The sequence below is a fragment of the Taudactylus pleione genome, unplaced genomic scaffold (assembly GCF_031769625.1).
Source record: "Taudactylus pleione unplaced genomic scaffold, aTauple2 ptg000116l, whole genome shotgun sequence".
NCBI lineage: Eukaryota > Metazoa > Chordata > Amphibia > Anura > Myobatrachidae > Taudactylus > Taudactylus pleione.
Window position 1 is genome coordinate 7,502,861 of NW_028284518.1, and position 17,140 is coordinate 7,520,000.

General features: G+C 38.2%; 1 protein-coding gene across 7 annotated transcripts in view; it reads left to right on the top strand.

Moving 5' to 3' along the window:
- Positions 1-771: 771 nt before the first annotated feature.
- Positions 772-17,140, top strand: part of TFAP2A (transcription factor AP-2 alpha) — an 18,971-nt gene continuing 2,602 nt past the window's right edge. Inside the window, exons 1-6 of one of the 7 annotated variants that reach the window (XM_088471668.1) lie at positions 5,155-5,204; positions 5,595-5,918; positions 6,803-7,237; positions 9,661-9,712; positions 12,796-13,027; positions 15,315-15,433. In XM_088471668.1, coding sequence (XP_088327794.1) covers positions 5,892-5,918; positions 6,803-7,237; positions 9,661-9,712; positions 12,796-13,027; positions 15,315-15,433 — 865 coding nt within the window. In that variant the 5' untranslated portion in view covers positions 5,155-5,204; positions 5,595-5,891. Of the gene's footprint in view, positions 869-3,214; positions 3,344-4,505; positions 5,205-5,388; positions 5,919-6,802; positions 7,238-9,660; positions 9,713-12,795; positions 13,028-15,314; positions 15,434-17,140 lie in introns of those variants that run through there. The other 6 variants (XM_088471666.1, XM_088471665.1, XM_088471664.1 and 3 more) reach the window with 6 other exon arrangements.

A 17,140-nucleotide genomic window follows, 5' to 3' on the forward strand; every position in this document is an offset into this window, starting at 1 on the left:
ACAGGTTTGCTAACTGAGCTAAAGTGTTAAATACAACTGGTAAAGCTATATGTCACTGTATAGTAGTGCTTGCCCATACGAACATGTATTATTACCTTAGAAATGTCCATATAGCGCATTGTCATGCATTTACTTTTTTACTGGAAGGCAGAGAACAAGATCACAAGACTATAACTGTTTTATAGTCAACAATCACTGTATTTACCACAAAGAAAACAGCGCCTGGTTTGTATTTACTGTCTCTAGATCGCCTATCAAGCATAAACTAGAGTTTATTGCATTAAGATTGCCTTAATAATGTACCCAGCGGTAATTTCTCATTTAGATGTGTTTCATTATACAAACCATTCCTTATTATACAGTGGGGGTTGAGGATAAAAGTAAGGTGGGATTATTGTCAATAGGAAATACAAAAGCAAAGTACTTGTATTTATTTGTAGGCATATGTAACATTTTTTTCAGAAATAAGTGAAGACTATGGGAAAACTTAGGGGGTCTCACAACCCCATTATCACCATAGCACTTGACTACATCAATGCATGTGACTACCCACCTCTTTGCCATAAATCGCTAGTAGTAAAGGGGACCTGAAAGGGGGAGGGGGGCTGGTGTTTATATGGAGACTTGGTTGCTGTAAATCCATCAACATCTCAGACAGCTCTGAGCGTAGAAAGTTACCTAAGCACATTCCAGGCTAGTGCGCATGCGTGCACAGGTAGCAACCAGTTCTTTATGAGCAGGTGAGATGTTCCTGAACAGGTAAGAGAAGGATTTGTTGAAGCTGGTCGTATCAGCAGGCGGATCCATCCATCTATCATCAACGAGGAATTATATGATGTCCATGCTGGTCAAAATGGGGGATTGGCAGGTGAGATGGCATTTCATTTTCCTAGATTATTAGCTAACGAGACTTTTGGACTCTTAAGGGATATTTATATCATATGTTATTAGCAATGATCCATGAGCATATACTAAGCTTTATTAAGCAGAATGTAACCTGAAGTGCATTAGAGAGTTGTGCTGCAATGGTAAGTGTGTGAAGAAAAGTCTCCATTGCTGTGAAACTGCATAATGTACTGTTCCTCATCATTAAAATATATAAGGCAGGTGAAGGGTAGAGCATGAAAACAGCCTTGAGACACATTTCTTCCATTTGCAAAGTTAAGACTGTAAGTAAATGTGCATGAAGCAAGTTAATAACTGCTTGAAATGAACTCACTGCAGAGCATTTGTACATGGGTAGAGATACTCTGCAGTGTGAAGTGACGTGTGCTCAGCAATTTGTGTATAATCCAGTGCATGTGTTGTGACAATATATGTGTGTATACATAGATGACAGGTACATATCTGGAGCCATAGCTTCGGTTCATCATTTTCTTTTACAAACTATAGTGGCCGAACTGCTCAGTGATGTAGGTTATATGAACATACATTTCTGATTCAGTAATATTATAAAGTGTCCCTAATTATACCCAAAAGCCTGATATGTGCATAAACACATATACACATATTATTGTCTGACAAACCTACACTTTGTTTTGTATAGGACACACAAGTGTCTTTAGCACTTACTGGCTTGCAGTATATGTATTTTCAATATTTAGCTATTTTTGTTAAAAAGAGGAATTGAGCAGAAGATCTGGGAAGGTTTATATAGTTTAGTTATAATATACGATTTTTATATGACACATCATTAGCAGGTATTCTGGATGATATTAATGTTAGTAAAGAGATAGATTACCTGTACACGAATTACTATCTGCATCTCAATGAGAGTTACAAAGCACATGTACATTTAGGAGCTTCACACTATTAGCAGGTCCTGAAGGTAACTGCTCCACCCAAGAAATGTTAATGACTCTTTAATGCGACAACCATTGAGCTGCTGGTGGTGTAAAAGTGTTCTTTCACACTCTTTATACCTTCCACGCTGCTATGTTTGATCCTGGCTCTAATATTCGCATTCAATTAGCTGAGCGGTCATGGTAATCCAGTTGATGTGACTATGGGCCTGTCTGACCTCCAGTGATTGGCGATGGCTCATGTGTGCCATTTTCTCAGTACCAGCCTATTAGCACATACACCAAAGGATCATTTGAACTTCATTTAAACCTGAATGAGAGAAAAAACAACTATTTGGACTTGTCTAAGGAGCAGACACAAAGAAGAGACAAGCGTCTTTATTTAAACAAAGACCTCCCAGATCTTCAGGACTTTGGACTGAGTTGCACTGGCACCAGAGACCATTTATGCAAAAAAAAGTGTTTATCATCAAGACACTGATATACTGGTGGAATGTGTTTGCTAGAACAATGCTGTATAGTGGCCTGTTACTACAGTGGGATACAGATACAATGCAGCATACCTCGTTGACTATAAGGCACTAAATGGAAAAGAGGTGAGGTATTGCATGATTAGCTTTGTAGAAGGCCCCTGTTCTTTTGTCAGCTGCTTGTTCCATCCTCCCTGAGACAAATACAATCATCTATTAAAATTAGCCATTCTGCTAACCTGAAAGCAAAACTTCATTAGATGCTGCATAATTTTCTCATTTCACACGATTTTCAAGGTATTCAGACACCCAAGTTAAATCTCAAGTAAGATAGATATAAGAAAAGATTACCACGTTTTGTGTGTGTGTGTATATATATATATATATATATATATATATATATACACACACAAAACGTGGTAATCTTATATATATATATATTGCACTACATCGTTAAGTACTACGGTCATTAAAACAAAAATTATTTGAAATACCAGCCTGTTATAGCAATGGGAGACATACAAATTATCTCCCTGTGCAAAATACTAAAACATTGGAGTTCGTTATCCTTAAACAGCCCGTTACAATTCTTCTATAGATTTGGTTAAATATCTTCAAAACACATACATAAAATGCAGAAGAACACATTTAAATAGTTGTGTATGTTTTTTTAATATATCCTTTATTATTATTGTGGACGTTAATGTTTTAATCAAGAGAGTTTCCTCCCTAAATTAGAATATATTGAATGATTGAAAAGATTGAGATTTGTTTCCATTCTGTACCTGAGTCCCTCAGTGCAGGTTCTCATGTCACCTAGCAATTGGGCTATTGTTGGTATGCTAATAAGGTAGTTAGGCTTGTTGGTGAGAAGCAGGGAAAAGGAAACTTTCCTCCATTAGAGGGAGATATCAGTGCACCAAAGCATTGCACCAGCTTCACTCTTTCTGTACAGCACACAGGGGCTCTAGACTTTTGTAGGGACAAGGAAGAAAGGCGAAAAGCTCTTCCCAAAACCCCATGAAAATGCTCTGGAAACTGACGGATAATATCAAATATGAAGAGTGTGAGGTAAGGTCTAGGAAGTATTACTCTGGGAACCTTATTTACCATACGGTTATTACATCCCAGACAGGTATTTTACATGAAGAAAAGGTTTGGGTACCCTCTCCCCTCTGCATGATGGATCTTCCCCATACCCTCTATGCTGGGAGCATCAGTGCATGAGATATGTACAAAACACATTTACCAATAACACCTCTCAAACCTATAGTGCTATAATTACTAATCAGCTATATTCACCTATAAATGAACTTTAATCGCAACTAATGAAGCAATACAACTAACACATACAGTACATACACCTACTAAAGTGTTTCGCTATAACTATTTTCCATTAAAAAGCAGATTTGCAATATTTTGTTTATTTTAGTACACTCTTTTTATTTTATTTTTTTTAATTATCACCGAACTTTCTGCATGAACAGCATTGCATGATTCACCGGACTGCTCGTTACATTATTGTAGAAGTGGGGAAAGCATGTTTGTTAGGGATTTGAGTTTTACCATATGGCATGTGTTTTGGTGCACACAATGACACACAATCGCTGAGTACAAAGGAGAGCACAGTTTGTGAGAGCTGAACATGGATCATTGTCTTGTTATGACTTGCCAGGCTCAGAGCTGCTTTTTATGAGGATTCCCCAAGTGGTTGGGGCAGTTTGGAGATGGACAGCTCAGACTTGTCTTTCATGTTCTGGGACTTACCGCTGCAATTCAGCAATGGAAATAAATGCTGATCTGGTCTTGGACATTTTCTTCTCCTAATTCCCAGTTCTATTCTGCCACATACGTATATTTAATATATGTAATTTTTTATGTATTACCAGGGCTCTTACTTACTGTTAGGTAAACGATGTTTGTGGTGATCTGTACCAATGGATAGATATAGATTTTAAAATCAGATTACTTTGTAAGGATTAGTTGACATTTGTAAAATAACAATTAGATGGAAGGAAAACTCCGTTTGTGGGGCTTCCCATGTGACAGATAGAGAGCACAGAGCAGGCTCACTGCGCCCAGCTCTAGTTCAGAGCCTGTAATCTCGCTTTCAATGTGAGATTAAAGCTTTATTTTGTTAGGTGTGCATAGTTCTGTAGGGACATGCAGGCGGTAGATGACTCTTGTTATTCTAACCCTAGCCAGCTCTGTAAAGTTGAGCATGTACTATTTTGGAGGAGTTGTTTGCTGGAGTTGCAGAGCCAGTCGGACGGGTTTGGAGAGAGAGCAGAGAGAGAGAGCCAGGATCAGGCGGAAGGGAGGCTGCTACAGAGCAGGGCCGAACACTACACACACCCCGGTTTGAAGCACACTGACCGCTCTATACGGGGATATCTACAATCCGGGGGCTTGCTGACACGGGATCCTCAGAGCTAAGCACAAAACACCAAGCTCCCCCAGCTGCGGCTCTTGCCCTGCATGCTCCCACCAGCTCACTGCTGCTGCAGCTACCTCTCATCCTGCTGCCCCCTTTGTATGAGACCCCTATAAACAGCAACAAGAAAGTGAAGATTGCTATGGATGTGTACATATAAACCCTGGAGCACACATAAGGGAGGCTTCCCTTGTACAGAGAAAAACAAAGACTTGTGAGCCTTCATTAGAGCCGAGGAGAGCAAAGATTTCTGGATCTGCCTGTCTTGATTGGCTGTTTTGAGACTATTTGCTGGAATAGGAAGCTGGTTTCTGAGCTGTGATTGTTGTGGTTGGAGCCCATCGGGCTATGGATCAGGTTCAGAGGACAGGAGATCCGGGCCCCTCGGATACAGACATGAAAAACAAAGGGCTGGATAGCGGAGAGAACATTCCCAGCAGCAAGAGGAGGACATCAGACATGCCCATGGCATATCCAGGATATTCCCAGGATTCCCAGGTGCCTATTCCTTTTATTTCCCCCCATCCCTTCTTTCCTGTCACTAGCTGATCCCCACACTCTGGAGCTCTTTCACTTTTCATGCCCTGCAACCTTTAAAATGCCCCCCCCCCCCCCCCCTTCTCCTCCTTCCCTGTGATTCGTCAGCCAACCCCCTCTCTCGTTCACTCAATTCTGTCTCTCCCTCTTTTCCTCCCCCTCCACCTCTGGTTAGATACACTGATTCTTCATTCAATGGACGTCATTTAGAACAGGGCTCTGCCTTCAGTGGCTTCCTCGGTTCACGTTCGATTTCCACCCATTCTTCCTTTATTAAGTATTGGGGTAATATTAATAGTCATGAATATATGCTATTAGGGTTTGGAGAAAACAGGCTGTATCTCTCAGTAGGAAACCCAGCACAGCTGCACAAGTGGAGAAGAGAACAGAGGGAACAAGGATTACGGAACCTACATATAAAAAAGAAAAACTTTGTATTCATTTATCTGCCAGAAAGTGTTTTCATCATCAAATGAAGAATTTGTTCAGGTTCTGATGGATTATGGTCTTTGGTCCGTGCTTAACAATCGTCGGCGTTATGATTTTCTAGTACTAATATTCTAGTGCTGGCTACTTTTTCCTAGTACCTCTCTGGTTGCTGTATTGTTTTTCATTTTCTACCTTGATTTGTAACAGTATTCTGCACAGATGTTAGTTCACAGTTTTTCCGCTATGGTGAGTTATATTTTTAATTATCAAATTTCATGTATTTATATATATATATATATATATATTTTGCTGCTGCTGCTATTTGGATAAATATAATCCACAAAATGAATTTCTTGCTCTGACTTCCACTTCTAATGTGCATTCTACGGGTTCCCTGATTTTTATTACAGCTATTATTTTATATGAGATGATATCTTCTTTCTCCGTGATCACATTAATCCATTACAGTTTAAAAAAATTATAATCCGACGGTTCCGAGATTAATTTAAACATATGCTTTAGTGGCCTGCCCTTTAATTGAATGCATACTTTTCCGATCATAACTATCCGGTGTGCTTGATTGGAAAAAGTTTATGGTTGTTTCATACATTCTGGTGTAATACAATAATTTATTATATATTGTTATTTACTGTAAATACATATATGAGCAAATCAACTTGCACGACTTGAAAACACCGAAATATTAGAACGTCCCTTAATGTCAGTTTTGTCACCCTTATTGCTGAATATGTACATGTATGTGTGTGTGTGTGTGTGTGTGTGTGTGTGTGTGTGTGTGTGTGTGTGTGTGTGTGTGTGTGTGTGTGTGTGTGTGTGTGTGTAGCGATTTATCAAATACCAGTGTTTGCTTTCAAATCTAATTTGATTGAATGTTTTATATTTGTAATTTTTTAATAAAGAATAGCATTCATATGTGAATGTTATTTGTTAAGTGGCATGCAGATGTAGAGCAGTAGAATTTTTCTTTATAGTGATTAGAACAATCCACTGAGGTGTAGGGTGTATAATTTATTCCAGTTATTATTATATCTTGTAGTATGGTAATTGCATGTATGTCTGAGTTCTGGGCTGTCTTTTTAATTGTTTTCTGTGTTTTATGTTCCCTGTAGGATCGTCACGACGGTACCAGCAACGGAACAGCTCGGTTATCCCAACTGGGGTCAGTGGGCCAATCTCCCTATGCCAGCGCCCCCCCTCTTTCCCACACCCCCAATACTGACTTTCAACCCCCTTATTTTCCTCCGCCATACCAGCCCTTATACCCCCAGTCTCAAGATCCCTATTCTCACGTTAATGATCCGTATAGTCTAAATTCCCTCCATGCCCAACCGCAACCTCAGCACCCAGGATGGCCAGGTCAGAGACAGAGCCAGGAGACCAGCCTTTTACACACACACCGGGGGCTGCCACACCAGCTGTCTGGCTTGGACCCACGCCGGGATTACAGGCGGCACGAAGATCTACTGCATGGGCCTCATGGGCTGGGCTCAGGAATTGGGGATATCCCCATACACTCCATATCTCATGCAATAGAAGACGTCTCGGTAAGCCACTTTCTTATTCCTCGCCTCATGAAGTCCTTACCCTCACCCGTATTTCTTACCAGCTTCCCTATGTCTAGGCGAATCTCAGGAGATCTGCCATTATTTAAAGCCCAAACTAAACTAAACCATAATAAATTACAGCTGTGCACTTAGCATGTACCGGAAGAGAGGGAGATGTAACTTGAATAAAGGGAATCTGGCAGCAAAATCCTATCAGTGGAAAGCCCTGAGCCTCAGACAGGATGGATGTGTTGTGCAATAAATAATCTGTCCCTTATAATTAAGGAAATGGCATGCAGCAGCAATTTAATACAAGTCAAACCTCTACTCAACTGGCATGTCTGAAAGATGTAACAAATGAAACTCGGATCTATTAAAATCCCTCTTTTTTTTTTTAAGCACTATTTTTGTATGCAGTAGATAGAGACTTCCAAGACCCCACCAGGGCCACCGATCTAACTTCTATTGAATTAAGTGTGTGGAGAAAATTGAACAATAAATTATTTGAGCGTAATTCGGTTATCAATAGGTGCAATTAAAATGTTTTGCAATTAAAGATGACATTGATCATTTAGAAAGCAGGCGAAGACGAGGAAAGCCGTTCCCTACACAAATCAATATTACCACATTCCACATTTTAACCTTGACACATCCTACATTTAGGCACACTATTTTTTTATTTTTGCTGTTGAAGAAAAGTAAATTGATAATCTGTCCGCAATAAGCGTTTCCTCATCATACAAAATACTTCCAAAAACCTAGGATTAGATACTGCTGTGAAGTAAGTGTTGACAGTTTAACGATTACAGTCTCAAGTTGCAGATTTGTGCCAAATTCAGATATTACAATATATGTGAGCATGTATATCTAACGTCAATTGAAATATTTTGTAATTTTGTTGTTAAACCTTGTTATTTTTGTCTGGCTATGATTATGTAAAAAATGTGGTGTGCATGGTATTTTAGTAACTAGATGTTAGTCGTATTTATTATGCAATGATGAAATAGATGTACAGATTAATATATTACCCCATTACAAAAAAAGAGAATATTACATCCTTGAAGCTATTATTATTATTATTATTATTAATAATAATAACAATAATAATAATAATAATAATAATAATTTGTAGTAGTAGTAGTATGGCCTGTCAATCGTTTAATCATATAGATTAGCACTGAAAATCCGGCTCTTATGTTTGTATACTTTTAGGCATAGCCACACATCACCGGGGGCTATATAGAGCTATGGGCGGTTATTTAGGATTAACTTTCTGATTTAGCTATGATTTCATCTGTTTGTTTGTTCTGATCTGTTACTGAGCGTTTAAATTGTCATAAATGTTAATAAACTCAATACAGACTACTGAAAAAAAAACACTCTGGGAAAATGCTTTGTTTAAATAACTAGATTAAAACGATACTTACCCCTAGCTGTGCCTGTCATTTGTAAATAAATAGTTACATTCTGATTCGGGTGAAGAACCTCTTGGAAATGAGATAGTGTTAATATAGCACTTTGGGGTATTTAAATGTAAATCTTGGTGCCGGTTTTGAATCAACCCAAAATATTATCCTTTAGCACGTTTAGTTTATGGGTTGAGTGAGCTAGCATAAAGGGATCATATTTCCCCATATACTTAAAACAGAGAACTATAGTAGTAATTCTGAACATTTCTCAATTTAATTATACTGAAATGCAGGAGCACTTTAGGCAAGTTACAAATGAGAGCATTGAGTATAATAAAACCCGTAATAAACCAACTTAGTACTATCCACCCGGAATCATTGAGATCAGGCACAATTAACAGGAGCATAAATCCAAAACCGAATGGAAAGTGTTATAATCAGTATTATTGTTGGACAATGACGGAGTAATGGGAGTTATGAGAGTGACAAAATATGGAGTCATTCTAGGACCAAGTGGGTCAGAACCACAAGTAAAACGTGCACTATTAGACACAACTGCAAGATGAAATGTCATTTATTTAATTCAGTCTATGAAGTGTTAGATATGACACAATAGACATCCAGGAAAACATAATATCCAAAAATGGGATGTATGTAGGGTTCTCTTGTGTCAGTACTGCTGTATATACACTTGAACCTACAGTATGTCTGATTTACCCCCTCATCACACAATTAGAAATACGTTGCATTTTATGGTTTCACATCAATTTCTGCTGATCCCCTTAATCTTGCATCGGTTGGGAGCATATTTCCGGTTCTCATTACAATATAAGAAATGAGTCATGATGGAAAAATACACCATGCAGCCAGTTCAAAATCATATTTATATTACTACGTTACAAAAGATAGATTTAACCAACAGTCTCATATTGGTCTGACAGAAACCTCACAATTTCCTCTCCCATTGTTATGACAGTGCATTAAAACATTTATGTATTTTTGTTGTTGTTGCAGCACGTAGAAGACCAAGGTATCAACATCCCAGATCAAACTGTAATTAAGAAAGGTAGGCTATTTTCTCTGCATTCCTAACAAGTCCACACAGGCTATTTATTCCACCATGAAAACAAAACTGGCAAGATTCATTCTCAAGTACTTAAGACTTGCAGGCTGAAATAATCAAGTATAATGCTCTTATTTGTTTGAGCAGTGAAATCTATTTAATTACACCTGGCATTTTGATATATATATATATATATATATATATATATATATCACATGGCTTGTGTTAACTGCAATTGCAAAGTTTGTAAAGCGTAACTGAATATGCTGGCGCTATATAAGTAACGGTTAATAACAGTAATAGTCATGATGATAATAATTATATTTGTCTTGGAAATCTTTGGTTCCAGGCTGTATACAGTATCTGTCAGAATCAGGGATTGTCGCGTGGACTTTGAACAGCAGTTGTAGTATAGGACAAATACTATCACAGTCCTTTATTTAAAAGAAAAAAATTGTAGGGGTGAAAAAGTGGGTTGGTAATAAATGAATTTTCTACACACTTCAGACCTCGAGAAAACGAAAAGTCTTCAAATGTATATTTTCCACTCATATATTTTTTCCTTTAGTTATGTTGAAGTAGCTGAGATGAATCTGAAAACTGCTCTTACCAAGTCAACATGATAATTGGCTCCTCTATTAGTAATCTCAAGAGTTCGTTTAGCTCCTATTGTCTCTATTAGCCTCCCCAGAGCTATTAATGTCACAAGTAATCTATTCAGAGCGGAGAGCCCCCATACGTCTGACTATCCCCAACAAATGAAATGCACAGGCCATCTATACCCACATGATTAGAGCACTGTGCATTTACTCTCCAGTCATAATACTGAAAATAAATATGGTGGACGGTGTCTGGTCACAGTGTAGTCCGGTGGTTTCAATTAAATTGTATATATAGGATTCTGTAAATGTTTTCCTACAAGAATGCTCTGTTTGTCGTTTGGTTCTTTCTGGAGTACAGCCCTTGCTATAATTTATATACAGATGAATATGATCATGACATAAATATTTATTTCATTTGATGGCATTAAGACCCACAACACAAAAATTGGTAAGACCCGGCTAGAACATTAATATTGTAATGTCATTGAATAGTGAAGAGATTATAAATAAATGTTCTGAGTGGTTACTTTAACAGAACACCCAACAAGAATAAATCGAACGAACAAAGAGATTAGTAATGTTTTATCTTGCTGTGCTATTTTAGATAGAAGCTTATTTTTACAGACTATATGTACAGATTAGCGTTAATATGAAAATGTGATATTATTAATTAAAATGTGAATTTATCAGCGGTTCTAGTCATAAATAGGTACTATACAGTAGCTATGGTATTTGGAAGAGGGCGATAAATGACTTGTTGTCTCGGACTTGATAATTAGAAAGCGATCATTGGAAGGAATGTGACAGAATGCATGATGCACTATTTATATAAATGGCTGCAGTGATTGGCCTACTCTCCTTGGGCTGCACTGGCTTTAAAGCAAATGACAGAACCCTTCTTTTAAAGATCAACCTGGACTCAGAATTCGGCTGTGTCGTGTGCTATACAACCTCCTGTATTGGTGGAGGTTGTGTGGGGGTGTATTATACTACTGAACTATCTAACTTTAATCGGTAATTAAATCAGACAGCATTTTTCCCTCAACTAGACATTGTGTAGCCCTACTGCCACTTTCTGCCTCACTGTGGCGCTTAAGGACCTCTCTGCTTTCTTCTCTATCTGTGCCCGAGTGTTAACCCTGTTAGCTGCTGGAGGGAGCAAATCTTCCTATAAATATCCCCTGCTAACAAAATAGGGAGCATACTGCTGGATTTAATTTCAAATAATATTTGTTTTGATGATGTGTTTTATATTATTACTGCTACAATATAAATAAATCAGTAGATTTCATGTAAAGGCATTTGCATTATACCAGCTTAGATGCAATCTCAATGAGTGCTGTGACCATACAGTGTTTGCAATCTACATCCCCCGATCTGATTTTTATAGTGAGCTGTGACCATACAGTGTTTGTAATCTAAATCCCCCGATTTTATTTTTATAGTGAGCTGTGACCATACAGTTTTTGCAATCTACATCCCCTGATCTGATTGTTATAGTGAACTGTGACCATACAGTATTTATAATCTACATTCTCCGATCTGATTGTTATAGTGAGCTGTGACCATACAGTATTTGTAATCTACATTCTCCGATCTGATTGTTATAGTGAGCTGTGACCATACAGTATTTGCAATATTTATTCCCTGATCTGATTGTTATAGTGAGCTGTGACCATACAGTATTTGCAATCTACATTCCCCGATCTGATTGTTATAGTGAGCTGTGACCATACAGTATTTGCAATAGTTATTCCCTGATTTGATTTTAATAGTAAGCTGTGACCATACAGTATTTGCAATATTTATTCCCTGATCTGATTGTTATAGTAAGCTGTGACCATACAGTATTTGCAATATTTATTCCCTGATCTGATTGTTATAGTAAGCTGTGACCATACAGTATTTGCAATATTTATTCCCTGATCTGATTGTTATAGTGAGCTGTGACCATACAGTATTTGTAATCTACATTCCCCGATCTGATTGTTATAGTGAGCTGTGACCATACAGTATTTGCAATTTACATTCCCCGATCTGATTGTTATAGTGAGCTGTGACCGTACAGTATTTGCAATATTTATTCCCTGATCTGATTGTTATAGTGAGCTGTGACCATACAGTATTTGTAATATTTATTCCCTGATCTAATTGTTATAGTGAGCTGTGAACATACAGTATTTGCAATCTACATTCCACGATCTGATTGTTATAGTGAGCTGTGACCATACAGTATTTGTAATCTACATTCCCCGATCTGATTTTTATAGTTTTCATTTAAAACTGATCAATCCCTAAGGCAGCACATGTAGTAGGAAAGACATCCTCATGTAAGCATATGAGTGAATCACTTGTGTATGGGCGTAAATGGCTTTATTTCAGATAACATTTTGGAATGGAAAAGCCTTTCTGCCCAGAACACAGGTGTGTCTTTGTAATCAGGCCTCTAGTTTCCTGGCATCATTGTCATCCTTCTTTTTGCAGGGCCTGTCTCATTATCTAAATCCAATAACAATGCAGTGTCGTCCCTCTCTCTCAACAAAGACAATCTCTTCGGCGGAGTAGTGAACCCCAATGAAGTTTTCTGCTCAGTTCCTGGACGTCTGTCTCTACTAAGCTCCACATCAAAGTACAAGGTGACAGTGGCAGAAGTACAGAGACGGCTGTCCCCGCCCGAGTGCCTCAATGCTTCTCTATTGGGTGGAGTGCTCAGGAGGTGAGATTCTGCCTGACATTGCTATACATTATACATTGTATTTAGAGTGCAGTGCGCATGCGCGCTGCTGACCCTGCCATGTGAGGATTATTATTTATTTATTAACAGTTTCTTACATAGCGCAGCATATTCCATTGCGCTTTACAATTGTCAACATTAATAGAACAAAACTGGGCAATAACAGACAGATATATAGGTAGGAAGGCCCTGCTCGCAAGCTTACAATCTATAGGATTACCCATATTCAGCTCTTCACCACTTGATCAACATGTTATATTATGTGACAAGCATATATAAATGCAAAAGGGCTTGAAGTTTGGACAGTTCAATTTTTTTCCAAAATATTTTCTATGTTCTAGTGTCCTCATATATGGACCAACCTACATCCTGGTATCTTAGCTATTTTGCATTCCATTTAAAGTATAATTTTAAGGACACAGACAGTATTTGTGATGATTTGACATGGTCATACTTCTTAGGCATTCTCAGAAATGTGTTATGTGTCATTAGGAGGTTGTGGCCTGCATACTGTCTAGGTTGATGTGTAAGAGTTACGGGCTTTATAATGCCCTCAGTCAGTGCTGTTTGGGACAACGTGTTCACCACGAGGGATTGCAGCTGAAGGCAGGATGATTCCGTGTCAGATTTCAGCTAGATCTGTGTATGTAAGGACATGGTGCAGGAAACGTGGGAGGCGATAGAGCATATTAGCATGGCAGCAGGCTGATTGCCCTACAGAGATGAAATCAATTAATGAAGCAGGTTATAAAAATATTTGTTTCTCTAAATCTTTGATTTCATGTCTTAAGATGGAAAAGGTGATGTTATGGGACATGCCATTTAGTCTAAGACCACAAACAAGCCACAAAGGGCCATTTCATATGTAGGGGATATGTATCCATTTAAAGCCTACTATTATGCTATTTGAATAATTATTCATAGACAAGTTCTTAATTTGTTCTATAAAGGAGGACTAAAAGACATGAGCGATGAACACTAGTACCTCTGCATATATTCCTAGCCAAGTGCTTAAAAGTTATATATATGAATAAGGTTTAATAGCTATGTATACATATAGTGTTATAGAGGATGTACAATAGTTTATTCATTCTCATCAGTTACATATTTTATAGAAAATGTTGTGGCTTAATTTACTCTTCTGCTCTTTTCTGCTTTCTCTCTGTAATAATGAGCAACTTTAAAGTAAAATGATAAACAGCCAATCATATCATGAATTGTAATTACACTCCCCGTTTCACTATTATGCCCCTTAATGTGTACTTAAATGATTTCTGATACGGACTGCACTCATTTTGCAAGTAATTAGATTTGTGACTAGCTGCAGAAACAGTGATACCTGGCTTTACTAATACTAACTATAAGGCAAATGCCTAAATGCCTGTTAACTATTATGTATAAGTCCACATTACTAATTTTAGTGACTATTGAACCTTCCCACTACCTGCTGCACAGTACAACTTCTTACGTCTTTAATTTGTTTCTATCTCCCAGCCAAACAATGTACAAGCCTTTCGTTTTCTTTCCATTGCAATACAGAAGTAATTCGATTCCTCTGATGCCCTTTAGTGATGTCCTAGACACTGAGCTTAATACCATGTTCTATGTCTACACCCAAATAACTATGAAGCTATTCATGTGTTTCTGTAAATTACTTGAATGAGAATGTATGAGGAGGCTTCATTTCCCTGGGTCAGAATAGGTCACTTTTTTGAGCAATGATGATATTGGTCTGCAGCCATGTCAACACATTCCTCTTTCCAGTACACCAATTAGATTGTACCCCTGCACGTTTTCTATGATGAAGGACTGGAGAGGAAGAGGGGGGCACGTGACATCCGTGTGATCACACAGTAGCTGTATATATGCCACTAGTAGCTGTATATATGCTATTAGTAACTGTATATATACTACTAACAACTGAATATATGCTATTAGGAACTGTAGCACTGAGTGGATTTATTTGTAGCAAACGTATGTGTTGCTGCTGCTTCTGTATTTAATAAAATTGATTTAAATGACATTTCTTTTTACCTAATAAATTCAGCTAAATAAATTATTCAGAGACATAGCGTTGATTACAGTAATATATATGAATACATACATTAATATGTACACTAGACAAATACACTGTGTATAGAATATATATTAGGTTTACACAAATAGTGGAGCACAATTTGAAATATAAAAGGTTATATCATTTTTTGTAAGCTAGTATTATAACTGATTTTTTTTTATTTATAAACATTTATTTTTTATTTATCAACAGGGCGAAATCTAAAAATGGCGGCAGGTCACTGAGAGAAAAGTTGGATAAAATAGGTTTAAATCTTCCAGCTGGGAGGCGCAAAGCTGCTAACGTCACATTGCTGACATCACTAGTAGAGGGTAAGTAACCTGATTTGTGTTCCTCCAGCAGCAGCACAACCACCCTAATCGTTCTTGATTGCCTCCATTTTATGTTCTCAGAAGAATTAAGAGGAAGCCATTTCAATATGATAATAGTTAAATACCTAAACCTAAACTTGTTTCCACTGAAAACAATGCAGTAAATCATTTGAGCTGAGCTGCCATCTGCATTGGAGGGGGAGTGCCTGAGCAGCACTTCCTGAATGACTTTGGAGATGCCTGACCTATGCCAGAGGGAACATTATCCTGCACGGATCTGACGGACCTACACTGCTGCTTCTCATTTATGCATTAACTTCCAGCCTAAAGAACTGTGTCAGCCATTGTTTAAGGCACAGAGAATGCACCAGGAGAATCACTGTCGCACACTTGATGAGAAAATAAAGCACTGACATTGTGTGGGAGAAAATGACCCCATTAGCTTTCATTTCATTAATCTGGGGATGATTTGTCCCAGCTTTGCAAACAGTAGTCCCATCGATTATAAGGGGTTCTAAGTATATAATAAGACGGTCTGAGTGACAGAATGATAGGAGAGAGAGGGAGATGAATAGAAAAGAGAGAGGAAGAAATAAGGAGGGAGAGAGAGAGAGTGAGTATAGAGAAATAGATGAGAAAGAAAGAGAGAGTTAAGAGAGAGAGAGAGAGACAGAGAGAAAGTGTGAGAGGGAACTAGAGAGAAGCGAAGGAGGAGAGAGAAAGAGTACAGAAATGGGAGGAGAGTGGGACTGAGAAAGAGAGGGGGAGGATAGAAATAGAAAAAGAGAGAGAAACATGTTTCTAGAAATAGGCAGTGGGAGATATAATAGAGAGAGCGAAAGAGAGGTGGAGGGAGACAGTGTTTCCTAGACTTTCCCCTAGAGAGGTATCTTTGCTTTTACTTCAACCCCTGTATCATTACTATTAAAACAACCACTAAAACCTTATGCTTATGGAATGATGTAATTGTATAATATGTTGCCTTTTTATATCCTGTGGTACATGACATGTGTGTGTGTGTTAGATATGAGTTTGGAGTCCTGCAGTTATCAGGCAGTAGTGTGAGATGGGTACTGCTAGTATTATGTATGATCTGCTCCATCTTCCTGGGAACAAGCTCGGCTGCTCTGTGCTTTGAAGCGCTAATTGGCGCATGCGTCTTCCGGAGCGCAGCTAATAGCAGGAAACCCTGCAGTAAAACACAACTGCTTCAGGAAATTAAAACCAAAGATTTGAAAATCAACAAAACAGACAGACTCCGTGCACTGACCCCAAATCTCTCCCAGCTAATCGTTCAGGATATATAAAAAAGATCATTGTAAACGGTTGAGTTAAAGAATGTCAGCACTGCCTCAGTTCCTCATAGTGGGGTTTGCAGGATACAGACTTTAATATGTTCAGAGGTTTAAGTGAATAATTACAAGAGTAGATCACAACTAGTCAGTCCACATGGCAAAGCCTGGCTTATTGCTCCTAGATATGTGTCAGTCATTCCTTACACCCACCTTATTTCATACAACACACATATACACAGGCAGGCAGGCAGGCAGGCACGCACGCACGCACGCACGCACGCACGCACACACACACACACACACACACACACACACACACACACTTTTTACACACCTAACATAACTAATTGCTTGGCATATTTCTAGTGCTATACGTGTGTGTGTGTGTGTGTGTGTGTGAGTGGTGTGTGTT